Source organism: Pristiophorus japonicus, chromosome 4, assembly GCF_044704955.1.
Source record: "Pristiophorus japonicus isolate sPriJap1 chromosome 4, sPriJap1.hap1, whole genome shotgun sequence".
In the NCBI taxonomy this organism is placed as follows: Eukaryota; Metazoa; Chordata; class Chondrichthyes; family Pristiophoridae; genus Pristiophorus; species Pristiophorus japonicus.
The window spans coordinates 129165671-129188532 of NC_091980.1; the positions used below are offsets into that span (position 1 = coordinate 129165671).

The window sequence follows — 22862 nt, forward strand, 5'->3', positions numbered from 1 at the left end:
GTGCAGCTACTGAATACAAACTGTTTTTCACAAGGCAGATACACTAAATAGGAAGCTAATCCAGGACTTTTTCTTCACTGGACTGAAATGGTGCGACAATGAATTACTGGTAAACTGACCATGTGTTTAACAGATGTTACATCTTGTTGGATTGAATTGTCATTTGTCCAAAGACAGATAGTTGGAACAGGTAATTTTATACAGCTTCTAAGTCCCAAGCTCTAGAGATGCCTCCCTAAACATGTCTATATTCCATACCTCTGACCAGGCTTGTGGTCAGTAGGCCAATATCCTTTGGGGCTGTCAGTTATCCAAACACATTCTTGAACATTTTAGATCTTACAACAGCTGCCTGAATATCCCAATCAATACGTATACATTACACTAGAGGATAAACACATTTCATAGGACTGAATCCCATATAACTATTGCACAGCTGAGTGTAATTCTTGTTTGAGGGAAACCAAGTTATGTTAATGAAAAATAAGTAACCACTTCAACTTACAAGGTAACACAGCCCACTGTTGAAAAGTTTATTTACAGTTATGGATCTTCGCTCTTTGTACAAAGTCACAAGCCATCATTCCCTACAGGACAGGGGCCTGATTATATAAATACAAGTTCTAAACACAATAAGCTTGATCCCATCAGTCAGTTTAGTCACTCTCCCCCAGAGTGTGCTTGTCAAAAAGGTACACTCCCATGCCATTCTCAGGGGCTCCCAGTCTCTTCAGGTTGGTAATGTGATCTCCCAGCTTCTTGATCATCTTCACTTGTTCATCCAAGTAGTGGGTCTCCAGGAAGTCACACAACTGAAAGAGAAAAGAGGGAAATGAGTTCTGGCCATTAACAGATAATGGAACATCAGAGCATCCCCTGGAGTTGGGATTTTAATTCTCTAGGAGTGGAGAAGTGTCAAGTCAGGCAATTGCAATTGATGTACATTTGCTCTAATAATCAGTAACTCCTGTACAATGTGAGCTTAGATCCAAGAAACATTGGGACACATTTATTTTTCAATGTCCACAGTAGGCCAACTTCCCAGTCCTCTCCCTCACACCCTGAAGAACCCAGGAGAGACACCCCCCAAAAACAAAGCTATTGGGCATGGAGCTCATTTGAAACAGCTCAAGGACAGCAATGATCCACCACCTCCAACTTACCTAGAAAGCCATATGAGGAACTTACATGAGGGTCAGTGCTCCCAGTGGAGAGTTTGTGCAGATCCAGCAGACTCTGGTTGACATTCTTCTCCATCTGCAGAGCTCTTTGCATCACCTCCAGACCATTGCTCCATTAATCCTGCTCTGGTTTCTGAAGAGGAAAGTCACTTACAATGGAACAAACAAAATACATGAGACAGTACAAGTAAAATAGGGGTGAAAAAGCAACCAGACATCCATGTTACCATAAATAATGTGTCATAGGAATATAGAATTACTGCATTCTACTACCACAACCATGGAACCAATTGCTTTCGGAGATATTTGAAACAATCAGTCTAAGGGTATCCAGACAGAAGGCCACTAGATAATTGAACCAAACCTTGATGTCAGACAAGATGATCCGTCCTCCACGGCAATTCTGGAATTCCATCAGTTTCTCAGCATGCTCACGTTCCTCATGTGACTGCTCCTTGAAGAACTCAGCAAAGTGACACAGGGCAACATCATCCAGTCAAAGTAGAAGGACTGCAGAGAGAATTTAAAACAGTTTCTTTAGAACTTGATCTTCATATACAATGCAGAGTTATTTTTCCCCTAGTTAGTGAATTCTTAATCCTTCAAAAAATAGACACCATTTATAAACTAGCAAAATGCCATTGACTTCATCAATCGAAGTTGAGCCTCACCCCCCGAAAGCACAATGAAAGTTTTTCTTTGCTGGCTGAATCTATAAACCTAAAGTTCAGGATTATATTTCATGTCCAGTCAAACTAAATTCTACTCCTGGATAAGCAATACCTCCTCTACTTTCTGTCATTCACACAAGAGTGTGTCAGTCATCAGGTGGATGTGAAAGATTAAGGAGGAGAGATTGAGCAGACTAGACCTCTTTTATAGAGTTTAGAAGGATGAGAGGTGATCACATTAGAAACATACAAAATTCTTAGAGGTTGAGGATTAGATGCATGGAGGATGTTTCCTCTTGCTGGAGAGTCTAGAACCAGGGATCAGTCATTGAGGATGGCATTTTCTACCCCAGAAGCTCAGTCATCGAATATATTCAAGAGAGAGTGCATGATAGATTTTTGGATACCAAGGGATATGGGGACAGTGCAGGAGGTGGATTTGAGTTACAAGATCAGCAATGATCTTAATGTATGACAGGAATAAGCCATTGGCCCCTCAAGCCTACTCTATGTGCTAGGTACTACTGCAGGGAGCTCTCTGCAGTGTTCTGGCCAATATTTATCCCTCAACCAACACCACTAAAACAGATGATCTAATCATTATCTCATTGCAGTTTGTGGGAGCTTACTGTGCACCAATTGGCTGCTGCATTTCCCACATAACAGGTAACTACACTTAACTCCTTCATTGGAATCTCCCAAAGTGCTTTGTAGCCAAGGTAGTGAAAGACATTATAGAAATTCTTCTTCTTCAATTCTAGTCCAAGTTTGGGCATGGAATGAGAATAACAATTAACTCCAGTAGTTTACACAGCAATAGTGTAATAGAGAGATCTCAGCACAGTAAGCAAGGCTCCAACACCAGGATTCTCAGTACTTCACCTCCAAGAAGAACACTAGTGAGTACCTGCCCACATTTCACTCACTACAATTCCCCCACTGAAACTGAACAACAGGCCCCTGACCAGATTTGTGCTCTTCTGTCACACACTCAGGCAGCAGCTGGGCTAGTTTCTGATATTAAACATCAATAGAGGGCAGCTGATACAGGGAGCAGTCCATGAACTCAACAAGATCCCCCTGTATTACACACCTGAAGTCCTCATTGCCCAAAGACTCTGCTCCCCCAGAGAAGGAAGTCAAAAGAAATACAACTTAAAGCCAATTCATTGAACTGGAGAATTAACAACTTTTCAGAATGCAGCAACAAGGAATACACTACTCACCATGGAGAGAAAAACATAGGAGGAACAGAGCTCCATGTTGATCTGCTTGTTGCCAGCAGCCTCAGTCCTTGTGGTAGTTCTGACACACTTGGGAAACCATCTTCACTATCGATATTTCACTGTCACCTGCACAGTTCTGGAACTCACTCTGTCTTGCACAAGCTCCTGTATTTATACTATTGGAACAGCTGCATTCAAACAGGGTATGACATCACCAATGATGATTGGCTCTCAAGGATTGTCAATCAGGAATCTTCCCTGAATTCAGGCACAAAATAACAAAGGAGAGGGGATTTGGGGGAGGGGTCTGGGGGAGATCAGTCTTGGTGATGTCACTGCCTTTGGGTTCCTTGAACCTCTTCAAATCTGAAAGTGTGTCATTGTTTAACGCTCTCACTTGAATGAAATGATAATTTTCTACTTTCGCCGAAGGGGTTTTTCATAATCTGGCAAAGTTTGTTACTTGCAAGTTTCTGTGGCACTGAGACAATATTCAAACCAACCATTGGCCAGTGGAATGGGAATTCCATCCTGTGGATGGTGTGAACTGCCCCCAGTTCGAATATAGAGAATGGGCATGTGTCTGAGGATTGGCTACATGGGGGCATCAATGATCTGTCATTTTTATTCTCATGGAATGATGCCTGGTAAAATTCAGTATAGTGAGTGAGAATGAGAGGGAGTGAACATTACTGAACACATTGTCACCCACATTTCCATTTGATAGAGAGATTCAAAATCATGAGGTGTCTGGACAGAGTCGATAGTCAGTAACTGTTCCCATTGGTGGAAGGGTCGAGAACCAGAGGACACAGATTTAAAGTGACTGGCAAAAGAACCAAAGGCGTCATGTTTACGCAGCGAGTGGTTGGGATCTGGAATGCAATGCCCGAGAGGGTGGTGGAGGTAGACTCAATCGTGGCTTTCAAAAGGGAATTGGATAAGTACCTGAAGGAAAAATTAATAGCAGGGTTGCGGGGAAAGGATGGAGGAGTGGGACTAGCTGAAGAGCTCTATCAGAGAGCCGGCACGGGTTTGATGTGCCGAATGGCCACCCTCTGTGCTGTAACCATTCTATCATTCTATGATTTACTCCGGCATGTTTTGGGGCAGGCTTGATGGACCAGCTGATCTTTTCCTGCCCCTCATTTTGGTGTGTTGGACGCGTCCTTTTACAGTCGCCTTTCAGTGAGGCAAAATAATATTTAAATCTGATTGAAATGATGAGGCTCAGATATGCTCTAACTGTCTGGCTCATCATAGATTCTATCAGCAGAGAAAGAGACCATTCGGCCCATCGTGCCTGTGCAGGCTCTTTGAAAGAGCGATCCAATTAGCCCCACTCCTCAGCACCTTCCCCATAGCCCTGCAAATTTTGTCAAGTATATATGCAATTCACTCTTCAAAGGTACTGTTGAATCTGATTCCACCGCCCTTTCAGGCAGCGTGTTCCAGATCACACCGACACGCTGCGTAAAAATAATCATCCTCATCTCTCCCCTCTGGTCATTGGCCTTTCACGTTGGTGTTTCTCAGAGATCCAAAGCCCTGACGTCGGATTTCAGTGCAGAAGTGGTTCAGTCCTGGATTAGCTGATGAGAGGTGTTCCCTTGGATTAAAACTCTGCTTTAGATTGGGCAGAGGGTGCGGCAGTGATTCAGATCCAGAGCCACCAATCACAACACAGGCACTGCCCTTTCAGGGGAGATGCCACCAATTAGCATAGTTGACCCACGTGAATCAAACATGTGTCTGTGTATTTACACCTGTATTGTTCATAGGAGCCGGGAGGTCTTACTGCAGTTGTACAGAGCCTTAGTGAGGCCTCACCTGGAATATTGTGTTCTGTTTTGGTCTCCTAATCTGAGGAAGGATGTTCTTGCTGTTGACGGAGTGCAGCGAAGGTTCACCAGACTGATTCCCGCGATAGCAGGACTGACATATGAGGAGAGACTGGATCGACTAGGCCTGTATTCACTGGAATTTAGAAGTACGAGAGAGGATCCCATAGAAACATATAAAATTCTGACGGGACTGGACAGGTTAGATGCAGGAAGAATGTTCCCAATGTTGGGGAAGTCCTAAATCAGGGGACATAGTCGAAGGAAGGAGTAAGCCATTTCGGACTTTAGGACTGAGATGAGGAGAAATTTTTTCAGAGAGTTGTTAACCTGTGGAATTCCCTACCGCAGAGTGTTGTTGATGCCAGTTCATTGGATATATTCCAGAAGAACTTAGATATGGCCTTTACAGCTAAAGGGATCAAGGATTATGGAGAGAAAGCAGGAAAGGGGTACTGAGGTGAATGATCAGCCATGATCTTGTTGAATAATGGTGCAGGCTGGAAGGGCCAAATGACCTACTCCTGCACCTATTTACTATGTTTCTAAGCAGTGAATGTCCTGCAGTCACACAGGGCTTCGAGCAAACTGATGGACATCACATGGTCACACTCAATGGTGACCCCGATGGGCACCAGATACTGCCATTCGATATATGGTGACTGGAAACTTCTTTGTGATGCAAATACATGGAATGACACAACAGCAATTTCATTGCGCACTCACTACAGCTCTGAACTAATTTTATAAAGTTAACTTGTGTAAATGAAGTTGAGCGTGGATTTCCCAGTCACCCAATTGTACTTCCATTGACCCCTTGTATCATGGCTCACTCAATGAGCTCAGTCATTGGGGGTGGAGATCAGTAGTATGTGCAATTTGCCCACAAAGCTGACCAGAAAGTCGATAGCAGCAACAATGGGCCCAAGTTTCCACATGATTCGCGCCTGATTTTTAGGAGCAACTGGTGGAGAACGGACTATTTTAGAAATCGCAATTCTCCACATTTTTTTTTCTGCAGTTCTAGTCAGGTAGAACAGTTCGAGTTTCGAACAGAATTTTTTCTTCAAAAGGGGGCGTGTCTGACCACTGACGCCTGATTTGAAAGTTTCCACAGTGAAAATGTACTCCAAACTGAAGTAGAATGGAGCCAGTGAAGATTTTTGTAGAACTGAAAAAACCTGTTCTACACATTAAAAAATCAGGCGCAGGTTACAAATTAGGCGTCCAGAACGAGGTGGGGGGGGAGGGGAACTCATTAAATTCGACAATAAATCCTTATTTATACTTCTACAAATAAATCCAACCTGAATAAACATTTATAAGCCACGAAAAGATTAAATAAACCATCTTCCTACCTGTGTGAAAGTGCTTCAGCCAGGGAGAATTCTGCAGCCGTTTGTGCCGCTGAGCGGGAGAGGGGGGGGGGGGGGGGGAAGAGGAGAGAGATAGCGAGAGCGAGAGCGAGGAGAGGGGGGGGGCGTCGGGTCGGGTCAGTCCGGTGGGGGGGGGAAGAGCGGGTGTCGGGTCGATGCTGGGGGGGGAGCGGGTGTCGGGTCGGGTCTGGTCGGCTGGGGGGGGGAAAAAGAGAGCGAGTGGCGGGTCTGGTCAGGCGGGGAGCAGGAGCTGGCCATGGGAGGAGCCCCACTGAGGCCATTGGGCCAGGGCTAGGGGCTGCGTGCTTCGGGCCCCTCCCACAAAGTTCAGCGCCTGGAGCTACTGCACTTGCGTGCCGACTGTAGCGCGCATGTGCAGAGGTCCCGGCCCTGTTTTCAGCGCCGGGACCTGACTCCGCCCCCCCACAGCTCGTGCTGACTGTGCCAAGGGCCAGAGGATCTGTAAGTAGGTGCAGACTACCGAGGATTGTTTTAGGCATGAAAATCGGGCGCCCAGCTCGGAGGGGTGCCTGTTTTTTTTCTTGTGGAAACTTAGGCCCAATGTGTTTATATGCTACAGGAGTAACTCAGAAGCAGCATTGGTAGTTTACTTTAACTAAATAATACCTAAACTGGGAGGGTTCATTTAGAATGAAATAGTTAAACAAACACTCTTCCTACATTGAACATTACAGCAGTTGACATTTTGTTGTATCGAGGGGTTAAATTGTTGCTATTGATGCAAAGGGCAGAGAGAATATTCATCACTAGTGGGAGTGGTTACTCGTATTCAGTTGCCTTGGCCCCCTATTGTAGAGTCCCCTCCCTACATAAGAAATAGGAGCAGGAATTGACTATTTGGCCCCTCAAGCCTGCTGTATTATTCAGTAAGATCACGACTGATGTGATCTTGGCCTCAAATCCACTTTCCTGCATGCTCCCCAGAATCATCGACGCCCAAAGAGCTTACCTCTTGGACTATGCTCCTGGGTATCTGTTCCATGCACATGTGGTTCAGGTCTTTTTACAGGTACGACATGAATGCAAGTTGTTGGATTACAGCATTGCAACAATCATTGAAAGGCACCAAATAATTTACTCTAAATGGATACACAGACTTGGAATGACATCTTCAACACGAGACCTTGATGATGCAACTCAACAAATCAGATGTACACCCAAAGAAAAGGAGGAACAATAGAGTGGTTACACAGCCCAGTGTAATTCTGGGCTGACATTAATCTGAAAATAAGCAACCACTCACTCAAATTTACAATGAGACAAAATCCAGTCCAATACTGAACAGTTTTTTTACATTTCACATCATACAGCCAGGTCTCACAGCCTGTACAAAGTCACAGGCTGTCATTCTCTACAGGACAGGGTCTCACACACAATTATATAAACACTCGTACTGAACACAATAAGCTTGTTCCTGGCAGTCTGTTCAATCGCTCTCCCCAAGGGTGTGCTCATCAAACAGGTACTCCCCCACACCATTCTCAGGGGCTCCCAATCTCTTCAGGTTGGTGATGTGATCTCCAAGTTCCTTGATCATCTTCACTTGTTCATCCAAGTAGTGGGCCTCCAGGAAGTCACATAACTGAAGGAGAAGAGGGAAACTAGTTGTGACCAGGAGCAGGTATCTAGGAACATCAGAGCTTACCCATCAAGTGTTTGAATTTTAATCCTCTTGAACTGGAGGATAGTCAACTGGTGCAATTGAAATCAATGGAATTACTGCATCATTTAGATTAAACTTGCTGCACGTTAGTTGCTGGGACATATTTACTAGTCAATGTCCACAGCAGGCCAACCTCCTGTCCCTTCCTACCGCTGCTGCTCCACCCCCACCCCACTGAAGCTATTGAGCAGAGATTTTTGTAATAGGCTCAAGGACAGCAAGGTGCCACCACCTCCAACTTACCCAGAACCCCACATGAGAAACTTACATGAGGGTCAGTGCTCCCAGTGGAGTGTTTGTGCAGATCCAGCAAACTCTGGTTCACATTCTTCTCCATCTGCAGAGCTCTCTGCATGGCCTCCAGACCATTGCTCCACTCATCCTGCTCTGGTTTCTGAAGAGGAACGTCACAGTGCCTTTACAATGGATTAAACAAAGTATTGAAGGAATTAGGGATGAAAAAAATGCAATCAGAAGTCAAGGATACAATGAACCAATGTGTTAGAATATAGAATTACTGCATTAAGCCATCAACCACTGGAATCAAATTGATCAGGTGAATAGCATAGATGTATTTAAGCGGGAGCTAAATAAGTACATGAGGGAAAAAGAAATAGAAGGATATGTTGCTGGATAAAGCAAGGTGGGAGGAGACATCTGGAGCCTGATCACCAGCATAGACCAGTTTGTCCAAACGGCTGATTTCTGTGCTGTAAATTGGAACCATCTGCTTTAAAATGTATTGGGAGCAATCAGTCTAAGGGGAGCCAGACAGAAGGCCCATTGTTTATGGAGCCAAACCTTGATGTCTGCCAAGATGATCCGTCCTCCACGCCGATTCTGGAATTCCATCAGTTTCTCAGCATGCTCACATTCCTCATGTGACTGCTCCTTGAAGAACTCAGCAAAGTGACGCAGGGCAACATCATCCCGGTCAAAGTAGAAGGACTACAGAGGGATCAGAAGAGTAGTTGTGTATCACATGGCAGATCCATTATTGTGGGTATTGTACAGAAACTCAATTTTGCTTCTTTCAAAGTCTCCCTGAATTTCCATGTACAATGTTACACAAGCAAGCACCAGCCAACTGACTTCACTAATGTGGTCTAGAGTGGATAATCCCCTAGCAATAGGGAAGCTGGATAATGGAAAATCAAAAGTGCTTGGTGAAAGGACTGGAGGCAACAGGAGACAAGCTTTTTTTAAAAAATAAATGCCTGGGCTGCTCGAAAGGATGGTGGAAGTAAATTAAATGGCAACAGCTTAAACAAAAAAAGACATAATACAGACAAATTTGCAGGGCTATGGGATTGAGCAGGGGAGTGGGGCTAGTTAGATAGCTTCACCCAACTGTCAGTATATGCAGGATGGGCCGAATGGCCTCCTTCAGTGCTGCATCATCCCATGGTTACCAATTCAGCTTTGATAGAACATGCTCAAAACTATAACCTTAAATCTTGGCACCCAATGCTCAAGTCTAGGTTTAGAAATTAGTGAATGATTATTATTAACAGTACCACTCCAATCATGGTTTATTGACCAAGATCCATTTTGTACAGGCTATGCAAGGGGCACTACTAGAACTGGAAGCAAAGCCCTTAAAGTAGAGGTCTAGTCACAGCACACAATTCACATTGTACATGTGGCCCAAGTGTTGCTGGCTACATTCATCCCATGGAACCAAAACTAAGCAGCATTCATTTGGCACCTTCAAAACTAAACATCAAGGCATTCCAGTGGACAACCAGATACCACCCCTCAGTTTGAGGTCATCGATGAAGCTCAAGGTAGGGAAACAGAGGGGTTAAGGGAGAGTTCTACAGAATAGGGGGGAAATGACTGAAGGCTTCACCGCCAATAAAGCAAAAGGGAGTTAGAGAAAAAAGACAGAAGGGCAAAAACTAGTAACTAAAGCAAGGAGTTCAGGAACATTAGGAACAAGAGTAGGCCATTCAGCCCCTCAAAGCAGTTCCACCTTTCAATTTGGTCAGATCTGCAGCTTAACTCCATTTATCCAGCAAGTAATTAGGAACGCAAATGGTATGTGAGCTTTTGTTACGAAGGGATTGGAGTTTGTGTAAAAGAAGTCTAGCTATAATTATACAGGACATTAGGTGCGTCCTCACCAAAGTATTGTGTACAGTTCTGGTCTCCTTACCAAATGAAGCACATACTTGAATTAGAGGTGGAACAACAAATGTTCACTAGACATGGTCCTGGAAATGAGGAGATTACCCCATGTGGAAAGATTGAGTAGAGTAACCCAATGTTCTGGAGTTTAGTAGAATGAGGTGCAAATTGTTATGTCATGATGTGTGTATCGTCCCAGTATCTTAAATGTAATGCAAGTACTATGCCACACCACAGAGGGCGCTGCGGTGGGAAACCCTGGTAGTACCTGAAACAAGGGCTATATAAGGCTGACCACTACATCTGGGAGGCACTCTGGAGCTGAACAATAAAAGGACGAAGGTCACAGCAGTTAGACTTACACCAGACCGTGTGGAGTCAGTGATTTGTGTACTACATACATCACATTGGCAACGAGGAAGCGGACGAACTCCACGCAACCATGGCTACTCTGGGCTCGCTAAAGGATTTTACCATGGGCAATGATTGGGAGGCCTTTACGGAAAGGCTCGAGTACTACTTCACAGCAAACGACCTGATGGAGGACACATACGCAATGAGAGAGAAGCGCAAGGCGATATTGCTCTCCAGTTGTGGAGATGAGGTTTACTGTCTCGTCAGGAATTTGCTGGCACCTGGGAGCGCCAGGGACAAGTCATACAAGGAGCTGACTGAACTCATTCGTGACCAGTTGAAACCGAAGGAGAGCATCCTCACGGCCAGATACAAATTTTACCATCACTGCAGACCCGAGGGCCAGGATATCACCAAATATGCTGCAGACCTCAGGAGACTCGCGGCGCCGTGTGATTTTGGCACACACCTTGACGAGGCTTTGCGGGACGTTTTCGTTATGGGGATTGGCCACGAAGGCCTCCTTCACAAGCTGCTGGCCATGGAACCCACAGTCACTCCGACAAAGACCATCACCATCAGTCAGGCATATAGACCTCGACTTACAGCAGCAAGCAAATAATCCACAGTCTCGAACCCGGCAGGCACTGTCCACAGGATAGCGTCCACCACGGACAAAACTGCAGAACGTGGCTCTGCCTGGGGCAGAGAGCACGGACCTCGGGATCCTGGAACTCAGAGTCCGCCAAGGGGGGGCCAATGAAGCAGCACCATGCTGGCGCTGTGGAGGAAGCCATGGGGCTCACTGGTGCAGGTTTGCAGAGTATACGTGCAATACCTGCCACGTTAAAGGCCACCTTCAGCGTATGTGTAAAAGAAATCGAACTCACCAGGTGGCTGAGGAGATGGGGGATGATCTACTGTTCAGCGAGGAGCAGGTAAAAGATGATGAGGTGCTTGGACTGTATACGTGCACCGACGATTCGCCCCCAGTGATAAGTGAAGTAAAAATCAATGGAGTCCCAGTGAGTATGGAAGTGGACACGGGCTCGGGTCCGTCGTTGATGAGTCGGAGAACTTTTGATAAACTGTGGAATCACCCAGCTGCACGACCCAAGCTGGTCCCGGTCACGGCGAAGCTGCGTACCTACACCAGGGAACTAATACCTGTTCTCGGCAGAGCGATGGTGCAGGTATCCCACCGGGACGAGACGCACGCTTTACCTTTATGGGTCGTTGCAGGCGATGGGCCGACACTCCTCGGCCGGAGGTGGATGGGGAAGGTTCGTGGGAGCTGGGAAGACTTCATTCCTCCACAGGCTGCTGCTCCCTGGGGTGCTGCCATGCCCCAGGTCCCCAGAGAGCAGCGCCGACCGAGCTGGAGCTGCAGCCTCAATCCCCCCACAGGCAAGTCCCAGATCTCTGAGACCCTGCAGCCCCAGCCCCCACAGGAAAGCAGCCCTGCACAGAGGGGCCTGGGGGGGGGGGGGGGGGGGGGTGGGGGTTGAGCCGGCGGGGCGCTGCGGGGGTGGTGCTGAGGGATCCAGGGGCCTGCGGTTCGGAAGGGCCCCGCAGAAGAACAGGCCCCGCCGAGGAGCTGGTAGCGTCGGTCGGCGGCCATGGCAGCCGCAGGGGAGGCCGCTACGGAGGCCGTGGGGGACGCGGCAAGTGCATCCACTGGAGAGGCCACGACGGCCGCAGAAGAGGCGACAAGTCAGGTGGCAGCGGAGGAGAGCAGAGGCTGCGACGGCAGAGGGCATCCGGGGCGGCGGCATCATGTCGGAGCTGCAGAGCATCAAAGATAGCGGCGCCCAAGGAGAAGCCTCGTGGAATCCTCCTGCATCAAAGATGGCGCCTTAAAAAGGAAATGCACCCGGGAGTCTTAAAAGGGCCTTAAAAAGAGGTGGTCCCCACAAAGGACTTCTGTTTGGCAGAGCGAGTCTAAAATGAGCTATGTTAATGTGAGATAGTAAATTTATAATAAGAATTACTTTTTTTATGCTGAATGGCCAATGTATGTGTGTAAAATAATGGATGAAGTACAATTAATGATAACGGCTAACAAGGAAATCAAGGTTCCACTACCAGTCAATATACCAGATAATATGTACCATACTAACGCACTATTTATGCCCACCTGCCTTCCGTTGGACAAGTGTGATGTTATGTAATGATGTGTGTATCGTTGTCCTGCGTCCAGGTCGCGGGGGGGGGGGGGGGGGGGAGAAAGAGAGAAGGAGGTGATGTTATGTAATGATGTGTGTATCGTCCCAGTACCTTAAATGTAATGCAAGTACTATGCCACACCACAGAGGGCGCTGTGGGGGGGAAACCCTGGTAGTACCTGAAACAAGGGCTATATAAGGCTGACCACCGCACCTGGGAGGCACTCTGGAGCTGAACAATAAAGGACAAAGGTCACAACAATTAGACTTACACCAGACCGTGTGGAGTCAGTGATTTGTGTGCTACATACACCACACACATCTAATTAAACACAATTCTTAAGTAGCTTTACAGGGTTAATGCAGAAATAATGTTTACCCTAACTGGGGAAATCTAGAACCAGGGGGGTCACAGTCCGAGAATAAAGGGTTGGCCATTAAATACTGAGAAGAGTTGCAATTTCTTCACTCAGTAATGAATTTATGAAACTCTACCCCAGAGGGCTGTGGATGCTCAGTCATTCAGTATATTCAAGATAGAGGTCAATAGATTTTTGTGAACTAAAGAAATTATGGCCCATGGGATAGTGCGGGAAGGTGGAATTGAGGGAAGAGATCTGACAAATGGCCTACTTCTATTGCTGATGTTCAAATCCCTTGATACCTTTACCCAACAAAAACCTTGCCCAGGTGGCCACAGCTTTGGGTGGGTGGAATGCAGGAAGCAAGGAGAGAGAGAATATGATCCAGACTTCCACCATACATGTGAATAGTTGCTTCCTGACTTCTATCATAGTATAGCTTTAACAAATGTGCATCGTGAGGGGTGGGCCGGATACAGCACAGAATCTAGTAAATTCACATTACAACAGGTCCATTGTGAAGTGCTCAGAAATACAAGACTCACCATGGAGAGATAAACATAGGAGGAACAGAGCTCCATGTTGACCTGCTGGTTGACAGCAGCCTCACAGTCCTTGTGGTAGTTCTGACGTACTTGAGAAGCCATCCTAATTTGCTTTTCCAAAAATCTAAGCCTTGTTAAAGCAAGAAGCTGAGAGTTAGCTAATTTCAAACTCCTGTCTTTATACTGCTGGATAATCCAGGGCGGGACAGTCTAGCTGTGAGTGACATTCCTCAATACCCAATCACAAGTTGCAGCCTCTGTCAGAGCACCAATCAAGTAAAGGGAGGAGGAGACATGACTCCCAGAGCCAGTCATGAACTTTGAAGAATGAGCATCATTGGCTGACTCTTCTTTTTGTCAGCAGCAATTGTCAATTTAAAGTTAAGCATGGGCCGCTTTTTAAAGAGGCACAACCAATAAAGACTGCAACTTCACAAAAGATGTTAAAAGAAACTTAACAAGTTAAATAAAAATTCTATACCCGGGGTGATGATGCACTCCAGTCCCTCCTCTCACAGAAGGCTGCGAGCGTGTCGATGGACACCACATGCTCCATCTCCAGGGACACCCAGGCGCAAATGTAGCCACGGAAGAGAAGCGGGTTGTCGGGCCGAATGACCACCTGGAATGCCCGCTGGCCAGCCCTGTTGACGGCCTCTTGCCCAGGTTACTTGAATCTTCCGTTGTGTGCGAGTCAGTGTCTTTTTAATAGTTCTGTGTGGTTCAGTGGGTTGGTCATTTTCAGGTATCTGTGGATGCAACATCCAAAGACAGTGCAGTGATGTTGCAACGCAACCGGCAGCGGGTCAGGTGAATGGACAGTGCGTGTGAGGAATTTGACAAGCTCAAGTGCTCAGATACTCCATCACTTCCAAGTTTAGTGAGCACCTGTACACACAGGAGCTAGAATGTGGCATGGACCGTGGGATTTTGAGTTCTTGTTATGTTACCATGACATTTTACAAGTAATGAAATGGACTGAAGTCCAAAAAGAAAGAATATCTCCTTGCACCTGGACTTAATTGTGGCAGCCTTGGGAACGTTTATCCTCTTAGAAAGAAGAAATAATTCCATTTATATAGCCCTTTCATGGCCTCAGGATGTCTCAAAGCTCTTTACAACCAATCAAGTTCAGCAGTGTGTTAATGACCAGAGAATCTGTTTTGGTTGCGGGATAAATATTGTCAAGGGCACTGGAGAGAACTCCCCCTCCGCTTCTTCGAAATAGCATCCTGAGATCTTTTACGTCTACCTAAGAGAGCAGACAGTCGAGCATCTCATCTGAAAGACGGCACCTTCGACAGTGCAGCAATCCCTAAGTACTGCCCCTCTGACAGTGCAGCAATCCCTCAGCACTGCCCCTCTGACAATGCAACGCTCCCTCAGCACTTCCCCTCCAACACTGCGGCACTCCCTTAGTACTGCCCCTCCGACAGTGCGGCGCTCCCTCAGTACTGCCCCTCTGAAAGTGCGGCACTCCCTCAGTACTGTGTGAGTGTGTGTGTGTGTGGAGGCAGGGTCATTGAATAAATTTAAGGTGGAGGTAGATAGATTTTTGAACAATAGGTGAGTCAAGGGTTATGGGGAACAGGCAGGAAAGTGTTGAGACCAAGATCAGACCAGCCATTGTTTTATTGAATGGCGGTGCAGGCTCGAGGTGCCAAATGACATATGCATGTTATTATGTAAACCTCTCTACCTCCTTTAAGACACTAACATTTACCTGTGGTCCCACTGCCTTATGTGGCTGAACAAACGTGAACATTTTCAACTGTTGTATTGCAGCATTGCAATGCTAGATTGAAATGCATGAATAGAATTTGCAAGATATTCTCTTATGTATTAATGCGTGGGGGTCACAAGACACCAGAGGGTGCCACAGTCGGAGATCATCGGGCTGTACACACGTGGCATGTGTGCTTGATCACCTGTATGTAAACTGGGTGTCTTTGTCACTCTGGCACTCTTGGGCTGGAATAAAGATGGATGATGTTGCACCTGAGTGAGTTTACAGTAACCAGATTTTTGAGACATTACATATACATACAATTGAAATTAGGTCTTCAACATGTCTGAATACCTATCATAGATTGGTATTATGCAATGAGAAGGGATTAATTAATAGTGTTTTTGTGTGGGGTCCTTTAGGGAAGAATAATCATAACATGATTGAATTTTTCATGAAGATTGAAAGTGAAGTTGTCCAATCCAAAACTAGGTCCTAAATCTAAACAAAGGAAACTACGAAGGTATGAGGAATGGTTATGATAGATTGGGAAGAGTCATTAAAAGGCATGATGGTGGATAGTCAATGGCTAACATTTAAGGAACGAATGCATGAATTGCAACAATTATACATTCCTTCCTGCTGCAAAAACACAAAAGGAAAAGTGGCCCAACCATGGTTTACAAAAGCAATTAAGAATAGTATTAGATCCGAAGAGGAGTTATACAAAGTTGCCAGAAAAAGTAACAAGCCTGAGTATGGAGCAGTTTAGAATTCAGCAAAAAACGACCAAGAGATTGTTTAAGAGGGGGAAAATAGTATCTGAGACTAAACTTGCAATGATCATAAAAACCGACTGTAAAGGTTTCTCCCAGTATGTAAAAAGAAAAAGATTAGTGAAGACAAATGTAGGTCCTTTTCAGTCACAAATGGGATAATTTATAATGGGGAACAAGGAAATGGCAGAACAATTAAATACCTCGGTTCTGTCTTCACAGAAGAGGACACAAATAACATCCCAGAAATGCTAGGAAACTAAGGGTCTAGTGACCAAGAGAAATTAAAGGAAAGGATTATTAGTAAGAAAACAGTGCTGGAGAAACGAATGGGACTGAAAGCTGATAAATCCCCAGGGCCTGATAATCTGCATCCCAGAGTACTAAAAGTGGTAGCCATGGAAATAGTGGATGCATTGGTTATCATCTTCCTAAATTCTACAGATTATGGAACAGTTGCTGCAAATTGGAGGGTGGCACATGTAACCCCACTATTTTAAAAAGGAAGGAAAAAGAAAACAGGTAACTGCAGCCCGGTTCACCTAACATTAGTAGAATGTGATAAAGGGACTCTTAGAAAATATCAACGGGATTAGACAAAGTCAATATGGATTTACGAAAAGAAAATTGTGTTTGACAAACCGACTGGAGTTATTTTTTTGAGGATGTAACTGAGATTAGATAAGGGGGAACTAGTGGATGTCGTGTATTTGGATTTTCAGAAGGCCTTTGATAAAGTCCCACAAGAGGTTAGTGTGCAAAATTAAAGAACATGGGATTGGGGGTAATATATTGCTATGGATTGAAAATTGGTTAATTGATAGAAAACAGTTGGAATAAACAGGTCTTTTCCTGGGTGGTGGGTGGTGACGAGTGGGATACCACAGGGATCAGTGCTTGGGCCACAGCTAATCACATAAATAGAAACTACACCTGGTGTATTGTGCACAGTTTTGGGTCTCCGAAAGAGCGCAGCAAAGTTCCACCAGACTGATCCCTTGGATGGAAAGATTGTCATGTGAAGAGAGAATAGCTTGACCAGGCCTGTTCACCAGAAGAGTGAAAGGGGATCTTATTAAATCATAAAATTCAGACTGGTTTGGAGAAATTGGATGTGGGGAGGAAGTACCCCTTTGCTGGGAAGTGAATAAAAAGTGACAGGCTCAGAATACGAGGTAGGAAATTTAGCGCAGAGATGAGAAATGTTTTCACTCAGGATGGGGAAGCTGGGGAACTATTGACTACAGAAGGCAGTGGAGCCCAATTGCTGAATATATTTAAGAAGATACGATATCTTGATACAAAAGGCATCAGGGGCTATGGGGTACAAGCATGACATGGTGGTGGTAAAGTATTAGTTATCATATTTAATGGTGGTGCAGTCCTTAAAGAAGGACCAAATGGACAACAACTGCTCTTTATGTTTTTGTGAATATAACTCAATATATTGAAATTACGCCAGCAAAGAGCAAAATTATAGGACTGTTAACACTGGCAGAAGGGATGAGAACCTCCAGACACAAATTTAAGACAATTGGTAGAAGAACCACAGCTGACATGAGGATAAACTTTTATGCAGTGAGTGGTTAATATCTAGATTGCACTGCTCGAGAGAGAGTGGTGAAGGCAGTTTCAATCATAGGATTGAACAAGTACATGAAGGAAAAACATTGCAGGGATACAGGGAAAATGCAAGGGAGTAGGACTAGCTGAAGTGTTCTTGGAGAGCCAGCTGAGTGGTTACAGCACAGGAGGCCAATGTATGATTGTTGCATAGCCTAGTGCAATACTTGTGCTGCAAACAAGTTATGGTAAATGGAAAATAAGCAACTTGCAAGGAGACAAAACCCAGTCCAATATTGAACAGTTTATTTACAGTTAATTACATTTCACATCAAGAGCCCAGGTCTCAGCCTGTACAAAGCCACCATTCTATGTAGGACAGAGTCTCACACACATTGTATAAACATGAGTACTGATCAGAAGCTTCAGTCACTCTCCCCCAGAGTGTGCTTGTCAAACAGGTACTCTCCCAAGCCATTCTCAAGGGCTCCCAGTCTCTTCAGGTTGGTGATGTGATCGCCAAGCTTCTTGATCATCTTCACTTGTTTATCCAAGTAGTTGGTCTTCAGGAAGTCACACAACTGAAGGAGAAACAGAAAGGAGTTATGGCCAGTAGCAGATATCAAGGAACATTGGAGCTTACTGCTTGAGAGTTTGAATTTTAGTCCTCTTGGACTGAGGATAGTTCAGTGGTGCAATTGAAATTGATGGAATTACTGCATCATTTCGATGAAAACTTGCTATACAAAAAGGAGCTGGGATCAGACACTTACAATATCTACCCTAAAATAGACCCAACACAGAGATCTTTTTAAATTAAGTCCAAGGACAGCAACTTACCCAAAAGCCCACATTGAAGCATTAGGAACTTACATGAGGGTCAGTGCTCCCAGTGGAGAGTTTGTGCAGATCCAACAGACTCTGGTTCACATTCTTCTCCATTTGCAGAGCTCTCTGCATGACCTCCAGACCATTGCTCCACTCATCCTGCTCTGGTTTCTGAAGAGAAAAGTCAGATTAAAACAAACAAGTATTTTTTGTCTTTAGATGCTCTGATAATGACTCCACGAGGCAATGTATTGTACATTAACTGTATTGACCCTAGTGCGTTTAATGGAACTCCAGTGGTGAGGATCACACCTGGTGGCCTGCCACACCTGTGCAGGTAACCTGCAAGTCTGACTGCAGTGCCCTGTAGTGGCATATATGCAATACTACAAGCAGTAAAAACAAGTTTGGAAATAGGACCGTATTGAAGGAAATTAAGGATAAAAAAATGCAATCGGAAGTCTAGGTTACCATGAAACAATGTTTTAAAATATTGAATTACTGCATTAAGTCAACTACTGGTGTCAAATTTATGAGGTGAATAGCATAGATGTATTTAAGGGGAAGCTAAATAAGTACATGAGGGAAAAAGGATTAGAACGACATGTTGCTGGATAAAGCAAGGTGGGAGGACAACATCTGGAGCCTGATCACCAGCATGGACCAGTTTGTCCAAATTGCTGGTTCCTGTGGAATTGGAACCAACTCCTTTACAATGTATTGTGAACAATCAGTTTAAGGGGAACCAAACAGAAGGGCCCTCGTTTATGGAGCCAAACCTTGATGTCTGCCAAGATGATTCGGCCTCCACGCCGATTCTGGAATTGCATCAGTTTCTCAGCATGCTCACGTTCCTCATGTGACTGCTCCTTGAAGAACTCAGCAAAGTGACGCAGGGCAACATCATCCCGGTCAAAGTAGAAGGACTGCGGAGTGATCAGAAGAGTAGTTGATTATTGCATGGCAGACCCATCATGGGCACTGTACATGAAGCCAAACTCATGTTTCTTGTTTTAAGGGCTCAGTCTCACTGAACTTATGTATAGTTATGGAAACTAGCACCTACTCAAGTAACCTGGTAAAGATATTGGATAATCTCAGCTCCAGCCATAGGGAAACTTAACATGAGAAATATGAACAGGAGTAGACCACACAGCTGAGCCTGTTCCACCATTGAAGATTATGGCTGATCTGGTCATGGACTCATCCCCACCCATTCCCACATAACCCTTTAGCGTTTAAGAAACTATTACAGTCTTAAATTTATTCAATGTCTCAGCTTTCCACAGCTGAGGCAGCAAATTCCACAGATTGACAACCCTCAAGAAATTTATCAGTTCTAAATGGGCAGCCCCTTATTCTAAGATCATGCCTCTAGTTGTTGTCTCCCCCATCAGTGGAAACATCTTCTGTATCCACCCAGCCATGCCCCCTCAATCTTATACATTTCAATAAAATCACCTCATTCTTCTGAATTCCAATGAGTAGATGCAGCCCCCCCACCCCCCTCCACTCCTGCTGTACTGTGGCACTTAGCAATCTTGCTCCATTTAAATAAACATTTGCTCTTTGATTTTTTTTTTTTGCGCTAAAGTGCATGACCTCACTTTCCAATAGTCACATTTTTGCCCACTCACTTAGCCTGCCTATGTCCTTTTGCAGAAGTGTGTTCTCCTCACACATTACAGATACAAAGTTGGGAGGAATAGCAAACTAGGCTACGTTACCGAATTGGAAGGAGGGACAGAGTGTAATATATAGATTGTAAACAGTTGGGGTCCCAGCACTGATCCCTGCAGCACTCTACTGGATACTGGTTGCCAACCAGAGAATGAACCATTTATCCTGACTCTGTTCTTTAGCCAATCCTCTATCCATGCTAATATATTACCCCAAAGCCTATGAACTTTCATCTTGTGCAGTAATCTTTTGTGGCAACTTGTCAAATGCCTTCTGGAAGTCCAAATACACCACAGCCACTGGTTCACCTTTAACCACCCTGTTTGTTACATCCTCAAAGAATTCCAGCAAATTTGTCAAACACTACTTCCCTTCATAAATACATGCACACACTGCCTGATCAAATTTTGCTTCTCCAAATGTCCTGCTATGTTAATAATGGAAACCAACATTTTCCCCGTCACAGATTAGACTAACTGGTCTATAGTTTCATCCTTTTTATAAAAAAATAGGGGCATTACATTTGCAGCTTTCCAAACTGCTGGGAGCTCCCCAGAATCCAGGGAATTTTAGTAAATTACAACCAATGCATCCACAATCCCTGCCGCTACTTCTCAAGACCCGAGGATGCAAGGCATCAGGACCATTTATCTGCCTTTAGCCCAATTATCTTACTGAGTACGACCTCCTTCGGTGATTGTTACTGCATTAAGTCCCTCCCCCCTATAGCCCCTTGACTATCCATCATTGGAATGTTGTTACTCTCCTCTACTGTAAAGACAGATACAAGATATTTGTACAGATTTTCTGCCATCTCTATGTTGCCTATTACTAATTTCCCAGTCTCATCCTCTTGTGATTTAGAAAAATCTGCAGACTATGGAAATATGGAGTTGTATCACTCCACCCAACATTCAGCAAGGCACAATGGACTGAATGGCCTCCTGTAGTGCATCACTCCATGATCACCAATTCAGCTTTGGTTGAACAGGCTTAAAACTGGAACATGAATCTTGGCACCCAATATTCATTGCAGCTCTGGAAATTAGTGAAGGAATTGCCACAAGATTTATACCCTGGTCACCAGTAGCATGTTCCAATAATAGTTTATTAACCCAAATACATTTTGTACAGGCTAGTTGAGGGGGTAGTATTAGAAGTCAAAGCAACTTCCAAAACTAGAGATCTAGTCACAGTGCAGAATTCATATGTATGAAAAAAAAAGTGAAGAACTAGCTGAATTTTACTGGCTACAATCATGCCAAGGAACTAAAACTACCACAAGCAGCATTAATTTGGCAATCAGTCTATACCAAATCAAAGCATTGTAGAGGAGAACCAGAGACCACAGAATAAAAGTTTAGAGAACCCCTCAAAATTTGAGGTGCTTGGTGAAGGTCACAGGGGTTAAGGGAGTCCACTGAGTACAGACAATTGATGATTAACTTTCTTTGCTGTATTGATGCTAAAAGCTAGGGGAAAGACAGAATGATACAAACTGGTATTTAAAATTAAGAGGTTAGAAACACTTGGAACAGGAGGGAAGCAGAAACATTTGTAACACTTTCTTCCCATCCTCCCCCTGTGGAGGTGAGGGATGGCTGGGAAAGAAAGTGTTTCAGATTTCCATCTGGGAAAGAATACTTCCTGACATCCCTCCAAAAAAATACAGCGAGGCCATTTATGACATCACCCATTGAACCAGCAAGGTAAGGAAAGTCCATGGAGTGATTTAGAATGAGGATACAAATTCTGAATTCCTTGCATTGTGTGCAGAATATATTCCAAATAAACTTCATCAAGCTCAAGATCCCAGGAAAAAGAAAGATAATCAGATAATACATTTGCTGCAAGGAACAGAGAGAATGTTAATAAATTCAAATTAAGATAAATTGTATCATATTATAGCTTTAAAAGTGAATTCAATGCATAGATTCAGTGGGGTGGGGGTGGGGCAGAAAGAGAGAAATAGGTGGGCTGAGTACAGCACAGGATTTCATAAATTTACATTACAAAGTCTCCATTGTGAAGTGGCAAAAAACACAAAACTCACCATAGAGATATAAACATAGGAGGAATAGAGCTCCATGTTGATCTGCTTGTTGACAGCATGCTCACAGTCCTGGTGGTAATTCTGACACACTTGGGAAGCCATCTTAATATTTTATTTTTCCAAAGTAAAAACTTTGTAGAAGTACAAAGGTAACATTTCACCAAACTCAAACTCCTTTATTTATACTGAGGGATAATCCAGGGTGTGGCACTCTTGATGATGAGTGACAGTCATCAATACCCAATCAGAAGTTGCATCTTCTCAGAGCACCAATCAAGTAAAGGGAGGAGGGAGATGGACTCCCAGAGTCAGTCAGATCTTTGAAGAATGAACATCATTGGCTGATTTCTCAATAAGGATCTCAATTGTCCGAACTTTCCTCAAACACAGTTCAAATATTCAGAGTCACAGGTTTAATTGGATTCTCTATTCTTTGGGCTAATTAATTAGAATGTTTAATTCAGCTATCGGAAACACTTAAACCATAAGTGCTCCCTTTATAAGGGGGAATCAACTGTCAGATCCACATTATGACAAAACTAACATAAAAACTAAAAACAATTTACATTATTTCCCTGTATCCACGCTGCGCTCCCCTCCCGCTGGTGCCCTCCGATGACAAAAAGCCTCAAGCATACCGGGAGACACCGCGTGCTCCCAATCCAGGGATACCCGGGCACGGAAAAAGCCATGGAAGAGAG

General features: G+C 44.5%; 2 protein-coding genes across 4 annotated transcripts; both read right to left on the reverse strand.

Annotated features, from left to right (window-relative positions):
- Positions 1 to 519: 519 nt before the first annotated feature.
- Positions 520 to 22263, reverse strand: LOC139262195 (ferritin heavy chain B-like). Its single transcript, XM_070877339.1, has 4 exons — positions 22162 to 22263; positions 19208 to 19354; positions 18474 to 18599; positions 520 to 812 (listed from the first exon to the last, which is right to left on the reverse strand). The coding sequence occupies exons 1-4, from the start codon at positions 22261 to 22263 to the stop codon at positions 657 to 659; spliced, it is 531 nt and encodes a 176-aa protein (XP_070733440.1). The 3' UTR covers positions 520 to 656.
- Positions 7587 to 13637, reverse strand: LOC139262193 (ferritin heavy chain B-like). Of its 3 annotated transcripts, XM_070877338.1 has the most exons (4): positions 13536 to 13637; positions 8781 to 8927; positions 8248 to 8373; positions 7587 to 7898 (listed from the first exon to the last, which is right to left on the reverse strand). In XM_070877338.1, exons 1-4 carry the CDS (start codon positions 13635 to 13637, stop codon positions 7743 to 7745), a joined length of 531 nt encoding a protein of 176 aa, XP_070733439.1. In that variant the 3' UTR covers positions 7587 to 7742. The 3 variants fall into 3 exon arrangements, 1 of the variants encoding a protein (XP_070733439.1); XR_011592923.1 differs by lacking the exons at positions 7587 to 7898; positions 8781 to 8927; positions 13536 to 13637 and adding an exon at positions 11354 to 11950 and having other exon boundaries at positions 8291 to 8395; XR_011592922.1 differs by lacking the exons at positions 7587 to 7898; positions 13536 to 13637 and having other exon boundaries at positions 8291 to 8395; positions 8781 to 8838.
- Positions 22264 to 22862: the final 599 nt, after the last annotated feature.

Bases quoted from the DNA above. Each gene is read 5' to 3' on its own strand.
- LOC139262193 (XM_070877338.1), bottom strand. From the start codon at position 13,637: ATGGCTTCTCAAGTACGTCAGAACTACCACAAGGACTGTGAGGCTGCT. The intron at 8,374-8,780 runs GTTTGGCTCCAT...GTTCCTCTTCAG, and splicing joins TCATCTTGGCAGACATCAAG to AAACCAGAGCAGGATGAGTG. The intron at 7,899-8,247 runs GTAAGTTTCTCA...CTTCTCCTTCAG, and splicing joins CTGGGAGCACTGACCCTCAT to TTATGTGACTTCCTGGAGGC.
- LOC139262195 (XM_070877339.1), bottom strand. From the start codon at position 22,263: ATGGCTTCCCAAGTGTGTCAGAATTACCACCAGGACTGTGAGCATGCT. The intron at 19,355-22,161 runs GTGAGTTTTGTG...ATCACTCCGCAG, and splicing joins CCTATGTTTATATCTCTATG to TCCTTCTACTTTGACCGGGA. The intron at 813-18,473 runs GTAAGTTCCTAA...TTTCTCTTTCAG, and splicing joins CTGGGAGCACTGACCCTCAT to TTGTGTGACTTCCTGGAGAC.